Genomic DNA, 17839 nt, shown 5'->3' on the forward strand with positions numbered 1-17839 from the left:
GGCTGTCTCTGGCTCAGGGCCTCATCTGTCCCCATCACTGTATCTTGTGGCTTACTGAGCCTTTTGTATATATCCTAATATAGCTCTTCCAACTACCCTGAGAGGCTTAGAGAAACATCTCAGGGGCTCAGGCCATGCAGCAAACCAATGGACAATTGGGCCCAGCATTCTTCAGTAACCTAGCTACCTCCTCCTCTGTGGACCGAGGACCCAGAGGATCTGCAGTGGGAATTCTGAAGCTGACCCTGGCAACCCTGAGGAGTAGAGGTGACACATTCAGGAACCTCTCAGAGCCACCATGAAAGTCTTACAGTATAAAAGATGCCCAAAGCACAATGTACAGCCAGGGCAGTAAAAGCATCATCCAGGGAGCCCTGGGTCTGGGCTCCAGTCCCTCTACACAATGGCTCCATGCTTGGGCAGGTCTGGCCTCCCCATCTGTCAAACAAGCAGCAAGTATTCCCATCCTTCACTCCACCCAAAGGACAGCTGTGCACTTGCCAAAACTATCCCATCCTGCCTTCTGCCCAGCCCATCTGTGACCATCACCTCTGCCAGGAGGGCTCCAGAGGCCCACTCCCTTTTAGCACACAGCTCAGCTTGACTTGCTACATCCATAAGTCAGGCCTGGGCACAGACCACAAGTACAGAAATGTGCTTAGACAGATAGGCAGGCTCCTGGGCACAGGCCCACAACACAAGCACATGCATATGGGCACGCATGCACAGAAGCACATGCCACTTGCACACTCAGATATGTGCCACACACTGAACAAACATACTCAAGGCACACATGCCACAGTATACATACACTGTAGCATACAGCCACATACCCACACATACACAGGTGGGTTCACAGGACACACACACACACACACACACACACACACACACACACACACCACTGCATGCATACATTTTCCTGCTTTTCCTAGGATAGCCAGATGGTGGGATTCTCCCACAGGGCTATCATTTAATGCTCTAATTAATTTTTTAAAAATTCTAGGTACTCAAAGCTTGGGTTTGTTCCAAATGTTCCAGGCATGGCCCAGCCTAAGGCCAAGGAGGAGGGGATGGTACTGCATCCAGGCCTTCCCTCCCCCACCTCCACTGGTAGGTAGAGCCTTGCTAACCAAGGGGTGGACTCAAGGGCTGCCAGCCTACAATGTGAGCTTGACATCTGTTCTAAGGGTACCCTCAGAAATCATCTGTCCTGGACTGAATACAAAAGACAGGGATAGAGGTGGATGATGCTGTCAGACTGCACTGCAGTGTGATGGGGTGAGCCCACACAGAAGTGGCTGGAGACTGCACATTCAGGTCCAAACCCACTACTGTGTGCAGAGCACACTCAAAGGAGGAAACTGAAGAGAGTGAGAGGTGTATAAAGTCCAGATATCTTCCAGACAGGAATGAGGCAGAAGTGAAGGGCTTGCCTCTAAGAAGACAGTTTGCTCCCAACAGACTAGAGTTCATCTTTACCCAGGTCTCTTGGGGAGCCTACCCTGCCCCCTTTGTTTGAGCTAGAGGGTCCCAGGGGTACAAGCTAGCATGATCTGAGCATCCTTTGCCCTCTAGCCCTTTCTAGATGCAGTCTTTCTGCTAAGTGTTAGGGAAAACTGAGCAATAAATTTACCGCCTTGCTTATGAGTAATTGAAAGTCAGGAGCTCTGCCTAAGCAGAGGGTTGAATTAACAAGGCTTAATTAACACGAATGTTGTGACAGATCTCAACCTGAGTTGGGAAATCCCCCATCCTCAAACCTAGCCCTCGCCGCACTTCCCTGCTCACGTGGGAGGTGAGAGGCGCGGGGAGGGCTCCCAGAGCTGCTTGATGGATGTGATGGGAGCTGCCTCTTTCCCAGGATTAGGAGGGAACTGGGATGTGGAGGCAAACAGGAGATCAGACTAGGGAGCCAGGAGTCTCCAAAGGAGGCTCCATACACTCCAAAGGAGCTCTCATACACTGTCCCTTTACTGGCTCACACATGGGTCTTGGGAAGGTAGAGGCCAGGGTCTGAATGCTACTGTCCCTGTCTCACAGACCAGGTGACTTCTGATGAGACTCCCTACCCCTCTGTGCCTTGCCACCCTTGTTGGCTAAAGGAACAGGGAAAACTCCTCATAAAGTTGTTAAAGGACATGAGGTCAAGGTGCTCAAGACCTTCACCCCACCCAAGAAGTATCTCAGGAGCTTCAGTGAGTGATCACAGATTCTGTGATCCTCATTGCATTTAACTCTCACCATCAGCCCTCTGAGATGGGGTTTGCCAGGACCCATGGACAGGAGAGGTTATCTGCCCAACTCATGCTGTGTGACCTTGGTGAGTAAGTCACACTGTGAGCAGGGGTGAGGGGGCCACAGCCACTCTACACTCTCTGGCAGGACCCTTTGAGGAATCCGAAGAGCCAAAGTGAAGGGAAAGGTCTGGCCACAAAGCATCCCTGAGATGGGCACGAGGCCAGGCAACAGTGTCTGAAGGATAAATTTGTGGCTGAGGAAGAAGAGGAAAAGTGCGCCCTTGGGTGGTGAGCAGTCATCTACCAGAGGCCCAGAGGCCTGTGTTCTAATCACAGAGACTTAACTGTACCATCACATCCTAATGCCAGCCAGCATCAGGCTCTGAGGAAGAGAATGTGACGGGAAGTGTACACCTCTGCTCGTGGGACTGATGCCACTATCTGTTCATCCCATCTTTGTCCAGGGTCCCAGGCAGCTCTGGCCTAAGCTAACGTATCATTAATGACTGCTGTTATTAATACTAATGGCAAGACACCTCTGACCAGAACCAACTTCTTAGCAATAGCAGGAAGAAGACCCAGCCCCACCTACTTACTACAGCTCCACCACTCAGGCCCAGCTGTTCCCCTGCCTTTACCTCAGGTCCCTGTAAAGGCCAGTGTCCTGTTCTGGTAGTTCAAGTGTCTTCGGCTTTGGCTCAGCCACAATGGATCTATACCCTGACCTCCAGGAACAGGAGGGGCTCTGGGCCCTGGGATCATAGGTTCCAAATGAGGAATAACCAGCAGTTATCTTGAGCAGCAGGCTCACCCCTAACTACTTGTGTATGTGTGTGTGTGTGTGTATGTGTGTGCACACACACATGCACACACACACACACACACCCTAGCAGTTCCTGGGGAATGGGCTCAGAGGAGTCCCAGCCAGACCACCAGCTGCTTCCCCCTCCCCATACAAACGCTGGCCACAAAGCACCCTCCCCCAACTCTGCCCGCCTGCGGTGACAGCCTCTTGGCACCCGTTCTCCCCTTCCCTCCATCTGTCAGGAGTTGGTGTAGACAGACTGTGAGAACCACAAGAGGAAGTTGCAATGCTGCTTGGACACCCCCCTCCTCCCCAGAATGCCCCCCTTCCCCTCCCTTCTCCCCTGCCCCTCCTGTGTGTGTGTGTCTCTCTCCCCTTCCATCTGTCTCCATCGTTTCCTACTGATGAGGACATTGACAGAGTGGCCATGTGGAGGGGAAGAGGATGAGCCAGTCAGCAACCCAGCTAATAACCAATACAACCACAGCACAGCCATCTGAACTCTCTTCATCCCAGCCATCCAGGTGTCAGCATCGGTGGGAAGGAGGGCTCTATGTTCTCATCTGTACAGTGGGTATGGTAAATCATCTGGGTCTACCTCTCAAGAATTACCATGAGTCAGGCAATCACATGTGGAAGGGCTCTGTCCACAGTAGAGCCTCATATGAGACAAATGGACAATATCCCCAGCAGTCTCCTATTTCACGTGGGACAAGGATCTCAGTGCTGCCCTCATCTCAGGAATAGGAAGGCCAGAATGGGGCCCGGGCACAGAAATGTGTTTCTGCAGAGGGTCAATGGAAACAGGAACATAGGCAGTCCTGTAGCTGCTATGATTCTCATAACTTACGGAAGTGAGCAGGGCAGGTGTGGAAACCAAGGCCCAGTGCTAAAGAGGTAGTATTCGAGGCAGACTTCAGTCAGTGGCAGCTTTCCATATGAGCAGCCTTCCCAGGATGCTCTGTTTCTTCCAAAGTATCAAGAAGAAACCAGCTTCTTGTTTTTAAGCTTGAGATGCCCAGCTGGTATGGGGATACATAAGGAATGGGGAAGCCCTGCTGTAGTGCTCCAGGAGCAGCTAAGGCTTGCAGGGCACAAGGGGACTACATGAGAGAGCATGAGACTTGTCATCAGGGGCATGGCAGGGGCATGGCTGGAGCAGAGTTCCAGAGTCTGGGGTGATGGATGTGAGACCTGGGCCTGTAGAAGACACAACTACGTTAGGTGGTGAAGGGCTCTATTAAGCCCTAAGCCTATAAGGACTGAGTCACTCAGGGTGTTGGACCACTCAAGGGACTTGGGGGAGAAGGGGGGAGTCCAAGAAGGGAAAGGTGGTGAGAGTGGAGAAGCAGCTTGGACTGGCAGGTAATAGGCAGAGGAAGAATCTAAGGACTTGGGAACTATGATAGGTGAGGACTCAGGGCAGAAGAAAAGGGTGTGACAATTCCCAGGCTCCTGACCAATGCTGTCAATGCCCTGGACTGGTAGAAGGGGCTGGAAGAGGCCCAGCCACAAGCCTCACACAGACGAGCACGGCTGCTCAGCTGTCCAGGAGGTCACCTTTGCCTGAGGGCACAGCACATCTGTCCTTGTCCTCTACTTCCCAAAGCCCTAGAAGGTCAGCCACAGTTGCAGGAGACAGCAAACACCATTAGCACCTGAGACTGGGTGCTCCACAGGCCAGAGAAGTGAAGGTCTCAGGGAGGAAGGGCCATCACAGTCTAACCTGTCCCTGGTGGAGGCAGAGGGACTGTGGCAGAGACTCAGGGCAGGCTTGGGATGAGGGTAAGGAACAGTCTCTATAAGTTGAGATCAGAGAGGACGTGGATCCTATGGAAGAACTGATTTCCAGCAGTGGGACAGTTTGGCACAGAAAGGGGCAGCGATCTGTTAGTGAGCTCGGTGTCCCTGGGGCACTGGACCCTCACCCACTCCCACCACTGAGGGGGGCTTTGGCTAAACAAGGATGCTGCCTAGCCCAAGATTCACAGCTCACGCATTCATTCTCCCCAGGGCCTGCTCTATGCCAGGACAGCAGCTGCAGGGCCAGGTGTAGCAGAACCAAAGAAGCCTCCTCTCTCAGCCCTCTCCACCCTGAATGATAAGGCTGAACAGGGCAGGGGACAGAGATGGAGACAAGTCTGACCCTTCAGCCCTGACTTCCATGCTCCAAATCACAGGTATGTTTCCTTCCCTCTTTCTGGGCATATCTGGTGTGTGGGGTGGGGAGTCCTAGACACATGAAAATTCTTCTTGTACCACCACCTTAGGTCCCCAAGGCTCTGGGCTCATTTCTGAATGAGGTCCCTGAAAGGACTCTCCATATTAAACTGGGCCAATAAGTTCCAGCCTGGAGCCACAGGAGAGGAAGGGGGATAAAGAAATCTATCTGGGGGCTCCCTGACTCCTCTCACCCTACCCAGCAGCACAGCAGTCCAGCACAGGAGTAGGCCTTGGAAGGAAAGATGGGAGACTTCAGAATAAGGCTCACCAGTCTCAGACCAAGCATGGCTGTATAGGTACTATTCTAAGTGTTGCTGTAATCCATCTGCCATCACGGCATCAGGTAAATCTCTTGAGGATTTTCATATCTCTGGCTCCCACCTAGTCATACAGGAAACAGAGGTTTGGGGAGTCAGGCTCAAAAAGGAAGGTGCTGAGCCCAAATGTTAAATACTGCCCCAAAGTGGCACAAATACTAATCTAATCCTAACTCCCTCCCCAAATAAAACCAGAGACCGAGCAGCATATTGGGGCAGGGACTTTCCCAGATCACACACAGTAGTAAGTCAGTGACAAGGTGAGGTACTCTGGTTCCTAGGCATAAGGCTGAGAACCTAGGAAATGGCTTCAGCACAGAACTCAAGAGTAGAAGCCCACGACTAGAGAGAGGGAAGGCCCAGCCCCCAGGAGAGGAAGTGCCAAGGACAAGGGGGGAAGGGTGACCACCCAATCTGGTGACCTCTGCCCTGTTTGAGCCAATTCATGATGTAGGAAGGAAGGGCTGAGAGTTGTCTGGTACTTTACACAGGCAAGGAATTACCTAGTCTCCACACTGGACAGAGTCTTAAGTTCAGGCTCGGAGACTTGTTCTGTACTTCTCAACTAGGCAACAGAAGGGTGGCAGCTGGAACCTGGGTCAGGCTGCCATTGCAGAGGCTGTGCTAGCCCTGCATCCCTCTCTTAACCCAGGCAGCAGGCAATAGAGGCAGGCAGGGAGTAGAGAGATGGAAGGAGACAAAAGAGTGTCTCATAGGCAGCCAGTATAAAGTCTGCTTTGGCCAGCTCATAGGTATTAAAACATCAGCCCAGTTAGAGCTCAGAAAAAAAATAAACAGGCAAAACCCCTTGAGTAGACATAAGCTCTGCTAATGAACACTTGATTCTGGCTTTCTATGTCCTTTGTGTGAGGGGATACAGCATGACCCCGGTTTCTAACCCTAAACCTCCTGGACCTCAGGAAACAGTGGCTCCTTGGAGCCCCCAGACCTGGGGTCTAGCCATAGAGGACCTCGGCTTCTATAAATAGCCTGTTTTTTGTTTTTTTTCCAGGAGAAAATAACAGAATCCTAAAGAATTAGGGCTGAGAGGGGCTCAGAGACACCCCACTTCCAACAAGTAGAGACCACCAGAGGGGTAAGGCCTGCCAAATGGCCATTCAGCAAGGAGCGAACAGAGATGTGCCTGTGGCCTGGACTACAGTTATTTCAAACAACTTTAGCCCTCAGGGTGGGGCCAGACAGCACACTGCAGGCTGTGGACAGGGGACGGAGGCTGCCATGGCCCGGCGACAGGCTGTGAACAGAGACTGCAGGCACCTTTCCAGCTACAAATAATTCCCTGCCACAACAGCCTGGTAGGGGGCTTTGGCTAAGATTGGGCCGCCTTGGGTGTGGGAAGTAGTGGATCACTGGCCCCAGGGCTTCCTTGTATGCAGAAAGGGTCACTTCCCTCTTGGTACACACTCTCTTCTCTCAAGCACAGGCATAACACAAACTCATGGCCAAGAAGGGGCTCTGAGGGTGATGGGGCAGCAGATGGCAGCTCAGAGTCCAGGAAGTAGGGGAGCAGGCGAGTGCTGGTTTGAATATTCCTGGATTCAGGCCACTAGGAAAGCCCACCCGGCCTCCAGCTATGCAGCCAGGCAGCTTAATCTGGGCCTGATGGGGCCTTCTCTGCCTCTCATCAGCTGCCATGTCTCTGAGGTCAACCAGAAGCTGTTGCGAACCAGTACCCAGGGCCACCCAGGAAGCAGCCATGCTGGGGTCCCACCGCACATGGAAGCAGATGGAATGATTGCTGTAGACCCTCCTAGGCACTACTGCTGTCCCAGCAACCAAGTCTTCATCACTGGCCAGATGACCTACATCTCTCCTGCTGTTATCTCAACAGTTGTCCTCTTGCTGTGACCTTCTTGGAGATGAGGGAGGAGGGAAGCATCTGCTGGCTATGCTACCCACATTCCCTGTGTAGGAATCACGGGTTTGGAAAGTGGGGAGGAAGACTCCTTTCCAGGGCTAGACTCCGAACCTTCAGCCTGCAAACCTCCACCTCTGGCTCGCTATCTACTCCAGGCTCACTAGGCTCTGGGCTTCTCTCCATTTCCTCCATCTTTTCACTGCATTCATTCCAACCAGGAGTCCAAAAGCATATGCGAAGGAAATGGTCTCAGGACAGAATTCTGGAAGTGGACCCTAAAAAAATCTAGCTGCCCTCTGTCTGCCAGAAATCCAGTCCATTATGCCAGCTACATGCCCCTCCCCCCCATCTCTACCCAAGGCAGTAGGAAACTCCAGGGACACAAGTCCCAAGCCCAAAAAGAAGGGCTGGGGGCAGAGCAGGTGGACCAACGCAGTGAATATGGGGAAGTAAATTCAGATAGGGTGATCCAGTTGCCCAGGTCATACAGCAAGTGACAGGGCAGTCCCTTCCATGCCACAGGGAAGATGAGTTCCACCAAGAATGAGGCACAGTTGTATTCACTGCTGCTTTTTTTTTTTTTTTTTAAATCGGGGGTGTGAGAAGTCCTTGGGGGAAGACATAGTTGCCTTTTCTCCTGGCTTTGCTTTGTATGACCTAGATATGGCTATTTTGTCTGTGTCACGGGACTGTGCTTAGGGAATAGAAAGGTCTTTGGCTGTCTGCCTGTGGGGGGTGGGGGGAGTAGGAGAGGGGGCACATAGTGGGTGTTAGGGAAAGATGAGAAAGTCTCTTCTGAAGAGAGCACCACGGCAAAGATAGACATTCACACTCAAGGATTCCTTTCTTAAGAAGTCATACTTTTTTGGTGTTTTGGGTTTTCCTTCCTTTCTTTCTTCCTTCCTTCCTTCCTTGCTTCCTTCCTTCCTTCCTTCCTGCCTTCCTTTCTCCTCCCCTCCTTTCTCCTCCTCTCTCTCTATCCCTCCCTTCCTTCCTTTCTCTTTCTTTTTTGTGGAGAGGTAGGAAAGGGAAAGACAGAGTCTTACTATGTAGCCCAGGTTGGCCTTGGACTCGTGGTTCTCCTGCCTCAGACTGGTAAGTGAGGGGATTATAGGCATCTGCCACTACATCCAACTTTAACTTTTCATTGTTGCTGTTGGTCATGGGGCTGGATCAGGGCTTGGGTATTGTTCCTGAGCTTCTTCACTCAAGGCTAGCACTCTATGACTTTGAGCCACAACACCACTTCTGGTTTTCTGGTGGTTAATTGAAGATAAGAGTTTCATGGACTTTCCTGCCTAGGCTGGCTTCAAACTGCGGTCCTCAGATCTCAACCTCCTGAGTAGTTAGGATTACAGGTGTGAACCACCCACATCTGGCACTGTTTTTGTTTTTGTTTTTAATTTTCGAAATTTTTGATAGTGCTGGGGGCATTGATACCAGGACACTGAGTTATTTTCCCAGCCCTACTTTTTTTTGTGTGTGTGTGTTGGTATCAATGCTTGAACTCAGGCCTTCATGATCTTGCTCAACTTTTTTGTTCATGACAGCATTCTAACACTAAGCCATGTCTCTAGTTCTGTCATTTTTGCTGGTTAGTCTCTATCCTCCAGGTATCACCCTCCGGAGTAATTAGGATTACAAGCCTGAGCCACAGGTATTTGACCTAATTTTATTATTATTATTACTGTTGTTGATGTTATTGCAAGTATGAAATTACTTACACATCATCCAAAACAGTAAGTTTTGGATCCAGATTTACCAAGTCCCATGGCCTCCCTGACCTTTAACTTTCTTATCAAGAAGATACCATTAGGGCTGGGAAGGTGGCCCAGTGGTAGAGCGCTTGCCTTGCATGCCTGAGGCCCTGGGTTCGATTCCTCAGCACCACATAAGCAAAAAGAAAAAAGCCAGAAGTGGCGCTGTGGCTCAAGTGGTAGAGTGCTAGCCTTGAGCTGAAGAGCTGAGGGACAGTGCCCAGGCCCAGAGTTCAGGCCCCACGACCGGACCCAAAAAAAAAAAAAAAAAAAAAAAAAAAAGAGAGAAGATACCATTAATACTATCTCAGTACTATCCTATTTCCCAAGCACACTGCAAGAGGCACAAATTGGAAAAGGTCACACTGGTTGTGACTGGCTGATGGCTAGAAACGGAAATAGTCTCTTTAGAGTGTCAGAGATAAAGTCCCTGTGGCACCTAAGGGCCATTGACCAGAGCAAAATGGTAATCACAAGACCACTTCTATGAATCTCACACAAGCAGTTTCCAGGAGGCTTTGGGTGGTTTATCCTTCTGCTTTGCTATGATCCACAAGGCAGTATGTGGAGGCAGTTAGAGGCCCCGAGAACTGCAAGGACTTCCTCCTCTCCCAAGTTACCTGAGGACATTCATGGAGCCTGGCATTACCTTGAGTTCTGCACTCCCAAAATGGCCATGCCTGGCTCTTCTATTCTGTGGACCCCTGAGCTGGGCCCCATCAGATATAGAGGTCAGAGGGAGAGCAGTAGTGAGGGGCCCACTGTGAGGACTGAGAAGGCTTTCCTGAAGGTCCTTGGGCCCTCTGGAACCACTCTAGCTTAAAGTCACTCTAGCTCAGAAGTCAATGACATAAGACAGCTTGTGAGAAAAGAAGCAGAATCACAGGTCTGGTAATTAAATACCTGTGGGACAGAGGAGTGGGGGTCTAGCTAATGCCTTCTGGGCACTTCAGGGGCTAGTTAGTGCTACTCAGGAGGAAACCAGCATATGCTAGTAGGGACTAGGAAAGGGACAGCTGGATTGCCTAGAGAAGAAGGGAGGCACAATACACCCACGTGTCACACACATTGTTGTTGTGACTGGGATGTGTGAATACCTGGCTCTTCCTTTCCCTGGTGTCAGACTCTGCAGACAGGTAGCAGTGGTTTAGTCCTGCCTGAGGCAAGTGACTTTAGCTTCTGGAGCTTTCCTCTATGAAGTGCAGTCTCCAGACTTAAATTCCAGCAGTGAGAGTGCCCAGGAACTCTTTCTTTCTTTCCTTTTTTTTTTTTTTTGTCAGTCGTGGGGCTTGAACTCTGGGCTTGGGTGCTGTCCCTATGCTCTTCAGCTCAAGACGAGCACTCTACCGCTTGAGCCACTGTGCCACTTCTGGTTTTCTGGTAATTTATTGGAGATAAGAGTCTCATGGACTTTCCTGCCTGGCCTGGCTTTGAACCTCGATCCTCAGATCTCAGGCTCCTGAGTATCTGGGATTATAGGCGTGAGCCACCGGTGCCCGACTGGAACTCTTTCTTGTTAATATTTTTATTATTACTTTACATCACATTACATTACATTATTACTTTAAATGATCTCCCAGCTGTCTATAGACAGGTAGAGTCTGACAGAGACAGTGGCAAGGCTAAGGTCCTCATACTGGAGCACAAAGCTCTGCTTCAGGAAGTCTGTGTCTGCCCTTCACCCCAAGAATATTTGGCTCCATGATTCAGAGGGGACCAGTGAGGGTAGTTGTGGCAGATGCGTGTGCGTGGCAGTGGTGGAAAGAGGCACACACGCCGTCCAGCCTTTAGTCCCACTCAGCTCAGGAGTTGAGTACTCTACTTTCTGAGAATAGGTCCCTGCTGACACTTGGATCCAGGGCCTCAGTTTTACTCTCTGTAGCCTGGGGCTGAGGAGTCTACAGGGTGAGCAGTAAACAGACTGGGGGCCAGGAAGCAGCCACAGCCATGTGACTACAGACAGGGTGGGGGGGATAGCAGTGGGCTGACACTCCCTGGGTTCACTTATATCAAGGACACATGACCAGGTCCTCAGCTTTTCTTTCTGTATAGCACTGCAGCCTTTTCAGCTGAGGCTGGAAAAAGGTGGTTTTGTGTGGGAGGACTACTCTTCAGGCCAGAAATCTGTAGCCCATGGAAATACTGCTGGGTACCATCCTGACCATCAGAATAGAAAGCATAAGGGAAGCTTCTGGGCTTTAGATGAAGTGGACCTGAGCAAATCCAGCACTACTGGCTAAATCGCATCTCCTCTCCGAGCCTGTGCTGCAACATCTTTAAATGGGAAGAAACAACAACAACAAAACAGCTCTTATATGTCACATGTTAAGTAGTAAAGGTAAAGACAGCAAAATGCCCAACATGCTCCAGGCATGAGGACCAGCCAATAACTCAATATCTATTGCTAGTAAATCCCTAGAGGGAGACAAGGTTCCCCTGTGTCCAACACAAGGCTGACAGGGTGAAGGATCTGAGATTGAGACAGAGTGTAGCTCAAGGACTGGAGGACAGGATCAGGAAGGGCACTCTGTCAGGCCTCCAGAGACTGGATGGCCTGGTGTCATCAGCCTCTTAGAGCTGGGGTCTCCAGACTGACTCTATACCTCAGGCCCTCCCACAGCTCCAGGCCGGCCTTTCTGGAACACTGTGGACCTGGAGGCATGTCCATGCTCCTCCCCAGGACTAGGAGAGTAGGTTTCACCCAGAGAGGCACCTGCTCCATCAAGTCATAGAGGTTCTTATTCTCTTCTCCCTCCCCATGGAGGTCCTTCCCTGGCTTTACCTGCTGACAGCATTTCCCCAAGAAGCAAAGCTGTCAACTCAGCTGCCTGCAGGTAGCTGGGCAGAAAGAATCCCAACAGCTCTGGCCCAGTTGTAGCTCTGACTCCTAGCAGGCCTCAGAAACTAGGAGCTCCCAGGGGGGACTCAGACTCAGCAGGGCCCTGGAAGGCTAATGGAAGATGTTTGGCAAACACTCCCATGGCCGTCTGGGACCAGCCCATGGGCACAGGCCTGGGTTTAGAATCAAGGGAAGCTTGACGCCCTCTGGCACAGCCACAGTGGCTTCTGGTACAGTCAGGAGGAAAGAAACAGGAGGCTAAAGAGTTCCTGTTCCTTCTAGGGCCCCAGGCTACTAAGTTGATCATTGAGACCAACCAGTTCTATTGGACTTGTTTCTTCCCTAGTTCTTCCTCAGACTGCTTTTTGCCACTATCAGGCCCTGCTGAGGCTGAGTGACTTGGGACCACTCCACAGAAACTTGCCAACCCTTTGGCTAAGACCAGCAGCTCCTGAAGGAGCCTTGAGAATCATGTGTAAGTAGTGGGGGAAGCATGGCTCCAACGTAGCTTGGGAAGAGTAGGGGAAACAGCCTCTACAGCCAGGTGCCCAGGATGCTCAGTGAAACTAAGACTCCTCCCTATTGCCTCCTGTTCACCAAGCATAGGCTCTCACTTAGTCCTCACATCTCTAAGAAGGGACTATAGCCACCCCATGCTATTAGGTCAGGCAGTGACAACTGCGGGGAAAACCAGGTATGTCCAATCCAAGGCTGTACCATATTGAGATTTCAACCTTGGTCCTTCCGTCTCTTATTTCAAATCCTGTATCTCAGCTTGGGAGGAGGGTGTGACAGGGAAGGCTTCCTAGAGGAAGTAACACCTGTACCAAATCTTCTAAGATGACAAAATGAACGTAGCCAGTGAGTAGATAGGAAGGAAAGAAGGTCTCTGCCCCTCACCAGTCCTATGACAAGATTCCCCACATATGTAACCAAAGATTGGGCACATAAGAAGGCATAGGTTCTATGGTTGTGTGTTTCACAGTTCCTTTGTGTTCTAAGCCTTCGTAAGCTGGGGATGATTAAGGTTCTCACAGAGTTGTCCCATTTGACAGACTAGAGGAGCCCTGGGAGCTAAGTGTGAGACCTTGGCAATGTGCCTGGCCTGTAGCAAATGCTCAGTGCTATCCAGTGAGTGTATGGTTATCACTCCAGGAGTAAAAGCCTGGCCAGAGACCAGAATCCCACTTCTATCCCCAGACACACACCAGGAGCAACAGGAAAACAAGGCCTAGTGGCCAGCAGGTCTACGTGCCCTAGGTCCACAGGCAGCCAAGAATCCCACCAGACTTCCCTTTCTTGGGCCTGGCCCTCTGGCTTCCAGCCCTTTCCTCCACTTTGAAGGTCCTCTGATCTGGAAACTGAAGCCCCAAGAGCTCTTCCGTTCCTCATCCTGCTAGCTCTGTCTCCAAAGGATCCACAATGTAGCTAAGGATCAAGACTTAGAAGACCTCAGTTAAGAGTTCCAGATCTAACCCATGGGAGAGTCATATCACTTTTCCAGCCTCAGTTGTCCTCTATATTGTAGAGAGATGGCCATCTATTTTTAAATGGTAAGTACTGAGGTACTTAAAGCTGGTACTAGCTACCAGTTTTCAGGGGGCTAGCTCAGCTGCCCCCTCCTCCAGGAAGTCTTTCTTGGCTTTCTTAACACAAAAAGCCTGCCAGGACATCAGCCTCCTGATTACTCAGGGACTGTGCTCTGGCCCCATCAGGAGCCTGAACTCATTTTGCCTCACAGAGACTTTACTTACAAATTCCATCCCCCAACTTGTAGCCCAGAGGTAGAGAGGTCAGGCCCTCTAGTGGAGAGAGCATGCACCAAGGAAGGTGGCAATGGTAGGTCAGGGTGCTCAGGGAGGAGCCAGCAGCCTGGAGGACAGAACAGGGATGCTCAATCGGGACAGGTGACCCTGAATGGGGGACCTTAGTGGCAAAGGAGGTTTATTAAGACCTTAGTGGGTCAAGTGATGGTGGTTGACGCCTATAATCCTAGCTACTCAGAAGTCTAAGATCTGAGGATTGAGGTACAAAGCCAGCCTGGGCAGACAAATTCTCAAGACACTCATCTTCAATTAACTAATGAATGTGACTCAACAAAAGTGGTAGAGCACCAGCAGTGATCAAAAAGGCCAAGCAACAGCAGTCTGAGTTCAACCTCTAGGACAAAAATAAATAAATAAATAAAGCTTCTCCCTCCTCCTCTCTTCTTTACCTTTCCTGGGAGAAGCCTTCATCTACAATATAGCATAGGTTGGTTGGACCACTATCCTGTGTAGCAGATAAGGAAATAGGCTAGTATGACTTTTCTGATTGACAAGGTATTGCCATCACCTTGCCTAAGCCAAGCCCTTTCCACTGATAGCTAATGACATAGGCACTAACTATGCCTATCCATGACTCCACCCACCCTCACATTGGTCACTCTTTCCATTCCACCCGGGGCCATCCAAAGCCACTCTGTTACTACAATATCTTGCCTAGAGCCACACACAGGCCTAACACTTAACATATAGCTTTCCAGCTTCTAGATCCTTCCATATCACACCACAGCAGTCAGTGCCCAAGCTAGGATGCAGGCAGAGATCTTGACCAACCTCTGTAAATCTGTGTCATCTTAGGCAAATCAAATTAAGCCGGTGTCCTTATCTATAAAGCAGAATGACAAGAAAAGCTTTCTGTCTGAATTCACAGCCACTTTCTTAGACTGCTGTTATAAAGAGCCAAGGAGGAGGTAGGGATTCAGCTCAGTGATCAAGTGGTTACCTAGCCTGTGCAAGGACCCAGGTTCAATCCCAACCCAGCATCATAAAACACAACAAAAAAATCAGGCAAGGGGATAAAGTGCAGTCAGTCCAGGAACTGTTTCTGTTTGCCCACCCCTACCTCAACACCATCCTCTAAGGACACTACAATAATTCCCAGGCATTTGACCCAACCATAGCCATTTTCATAACTTCAGAAGAACTAGGACATGGTCAGGATTGTGATTAGCTAAGGACTCTGGGAGCAGATGCTCAAGTTCAGGCTCCTACTTAGCAGTTCAGTCACATAGCTCTCGTAACTGAAGCCCTGGGTGTCTCAGTGTTTGGTCTGTACAAGAAAGAAGAGCAGAGGAGTTAGCCCAGTGTTCTGCAGTTAGTGGGCAGCACGTGCCTCATTACTTCCAATGACACTTCTAGAATTATTCCTCAACACAGTCCTGCAAGGCCACCTAGGCACCAATGATCAGCCCAAGTGGCCAGCTGAGTGGGGAAACTGAGGCACGTGGAAACAATGTGGTCAAGTCACAGGACCACTAGGCTAGGTCTGAGTGAAATGTAAGGCTGACTGGTCAAAAAAAAAAATCAAAAGAACTCAGGTACCCAACTGACAGTGTGCTGCGGCAATGTGGCGCTACTCCCTTCCTGTGCAGGGTGAGTGCGTGTGCTTCTGCCCTGAATGCTCTCCTTCCTTGCCCCAGGGCTCCCAAGCTGGTGGGTTGATCCCGCGTGCCCGGTGTTAGCACACTGCTGGCCTGGGTAATGATAACCGAGTAACTGCCTGGGTCTGTGTTTCTGGAAGAGACACGTTTTTCTGTTCTTGGAATTACCTTCCTTCTTTCCTTGTGGGTCCTGCCTGCTCACGCCTTCAGCACCCACAGATCCCTGCAACCCGGCTCACAGGAGAAGGAAATTAAATTCAGTTGTGCAAACAGCACGTTGAGCAAAGGCAGCGGCAGCAGAGGGTTCACGCTCCGCCTCGGGCTCCTATAACCCCTTCCAGGAAACAAACCCTTCCTCATGGTCCCCTCCTTCCGGGTGGCCCGTGACACACCCCGAGGCGGGGCTGGCGCGGGGGACCGGTCCGAGGGTGGTTTGAAAAAGGTCTTGACGGTGACTAGACAGAAAAGCAGCGGGAGGTGGCGCCCAGCCTGCACCTTCCAACCGGAGGACGCACGCGGGCGAAGCGGCCTGGGCGGAGCCCCTACAGCCAGGGCTGCGGGAATACTACACACCCGCCCGCTCCACGATTGGTGGCTCCGGCCACGGAGGCCTGTGGGGTGGTCCCTGCCCAGCCAATCAGGGGACCTGGAGAGCCCATTCATTCACAAAAACCCGAGCAGGAAAAGGAGCGCGGCGCGGCCCTGAGCGGCGTGGAACTTTGAGACACGCGCACGGCCGGTGGGGGCGCAGGCTACCGGGTCGGCGGTGGGTGGACGCTTGCAGGGACGGCTGCGTCCCCGCCCACAGTTCCTGCGCCCCCGGAGCCCAGCGCGCCCCGGGGCACCTCGCCCTGGGCTCCACCCCAGGCTCCACTAGGACACGCCTGCAGCTCGGCGCCCCGCCGGTAGCTAAGAGCCACCCCGCCCGAGGAAAAGAGGGGCGGCCTTGAGCAGGTGGCCCCGTGGAAGCGGCAGCCAAGTGGAATCGAAGCGCGGCGCTCCCCTCGCCCCCACGCACTGTGCCGGCCACCCGAGTCTGCGCGCCCGGGGCTGGGCACTCACGGCAGTCGTCCTCGTCACTGTTGTCCGAACAGTCGTCGTCCTCGTCGCATCTCCACACCGAGGGGATGCAGCGCCCGTTCCGACACCGGAACTGATCCACTTCGCACTCCTTGGCGGGTCCTGTGGGAGTCGGAGGCAGGGGGGAGGGGTCGTGAGGTGGGTCAGCAGGTTCGAGTCCCGCTCTCCACTACGCAGCCCCGGACGCCAGGGATACGCTGTGGCGAAGGAAAAGGGACGATACTGGAGATCGGGGGTGGGGGAGGGGAGGAGGGGGCAGGTTGCGCTTCGGACACCTTTGATCCAGGAGGAGGGGTGGGGGCCCTGGGTTTCTCGGGTGTCCGGCTTCTCGGTGGCAGAACAAGAAAAGCTCGTATTTAAGAGTGGGTGACACACGACTTGGATACACCTCCCGTCATTCAGACACACTTCGGCCGCACACATGGCCCGCAGTCAGAGATCCGCGCGGACCCCGCTCGCGGGGAGCCCCGGTCCACGCGCGACACGCGCGCCGGGCGCCCAGGCTCGCCCCCTCCCCTCCATCAGCCATCTCCCCGCCCCTCGCCGGGGTCCTCGGAAACGCATTGTCAGGAGGGGAGGCGGCGAGGCTGCGCTGGTCGGCGCGGCCGAGCGCGCTCATCAGCCCCCCAGGCTGCGAGACCGCGATTGACCACCGCCACCGCCACCTTCCCGCAAAGTTCACCGCCGCCCGGCGCCCCCCCGCCCGCGCCCATCCTCCCAGAGCCCGGTGCCCGCAGGGCAAAGCTCTCCGCGCAAGGAGCCGCGGGCGGAGGAGCCAAGGCAAATCCAGGCGCAGCCGGGGCCAGTAAAGCGCCTTCCTCCGGGGAACCTCGCGCCGACCCATCCACCCCTCGCCCCGACCTCCAGGCCGCGCTTTGTTGGCGGCGCAGAGCCGGGCCCCGGACTCGCTGAACGCACCTTGGCCGTCAGGCAGCGGATCCGCCGCCGCCGCCGCCGCCGCGAGATGCTGGAGGAACACGGCCGGAGCGCGCCCCGTGCCGGGCGGCCCATGGCGGGCCCGGGGCACCGGCCGCCGCGCCCCGCGCCCCCTGCACCGCTGCCGAACCTCAGCCCGCTGAGTCCTCGCCGCGGCGCCGGGGCTGCCGCTGCCCCCGCCGCCGCCGCCGCCACCGCTGCCGCCCGCCCCGGCTCCTCGGCTGCATTTCAAGCAGGTTCGGTGACGCTCGGCGGCGGGGCGGGCTCAGGCTGGGCGCGCGGCCCCGGCCCTGGGCTGCCGCCGCCGGCGCGCGCGCTCCCTCCCGCCGCAGCCTCCGC

General features: G+C 53.0%; 1 protein-coding gene across 1 annotated transcript in view; it reads right to left on the reverse strand.

Moving 5' to 3' along the window:
• Positions 1–17575, reverse strand: part of Lrp8 (low density lipoprotein receptor-related protein 8, apolipoprotein e receptor) — a 72755-nt gene extending 55180 nt beyond the window's left edge. Inside the window, exons 1-2 of the mRNA XM_013022199.1 lie at positions 17413–17575; positions 16547–16666 (exon numbers count right to left, since the gene is read on the reverse strand). Of these exons, the coding sequence (XP_012877653.1) occupies positions 16547–16666; positions 17413–17575 (283 nt within the window). The remainder of the gene's footprint in view (positions 1–16546; positions 16667–17412) is intronic.
• Between the last annotated feature and the right edge of the window lie 264 nt (positions 17576–17839).

This window comes from Dipodomys ordii, unplaced genomic scaffold (genome assembly GCF_000151885.1).
Source record: "Dipodomys ordii isolate 6190 unplaced genomic scaffold, Dord_2.0 Scaffold61, whole genome shotgun sequence".
Lineage (NCBI taxonomy): Eukaryota > Metazoa > Chordata > Mammalia > Rodentia > Heteromyidae > Dipodomys > Dipodomys ordii.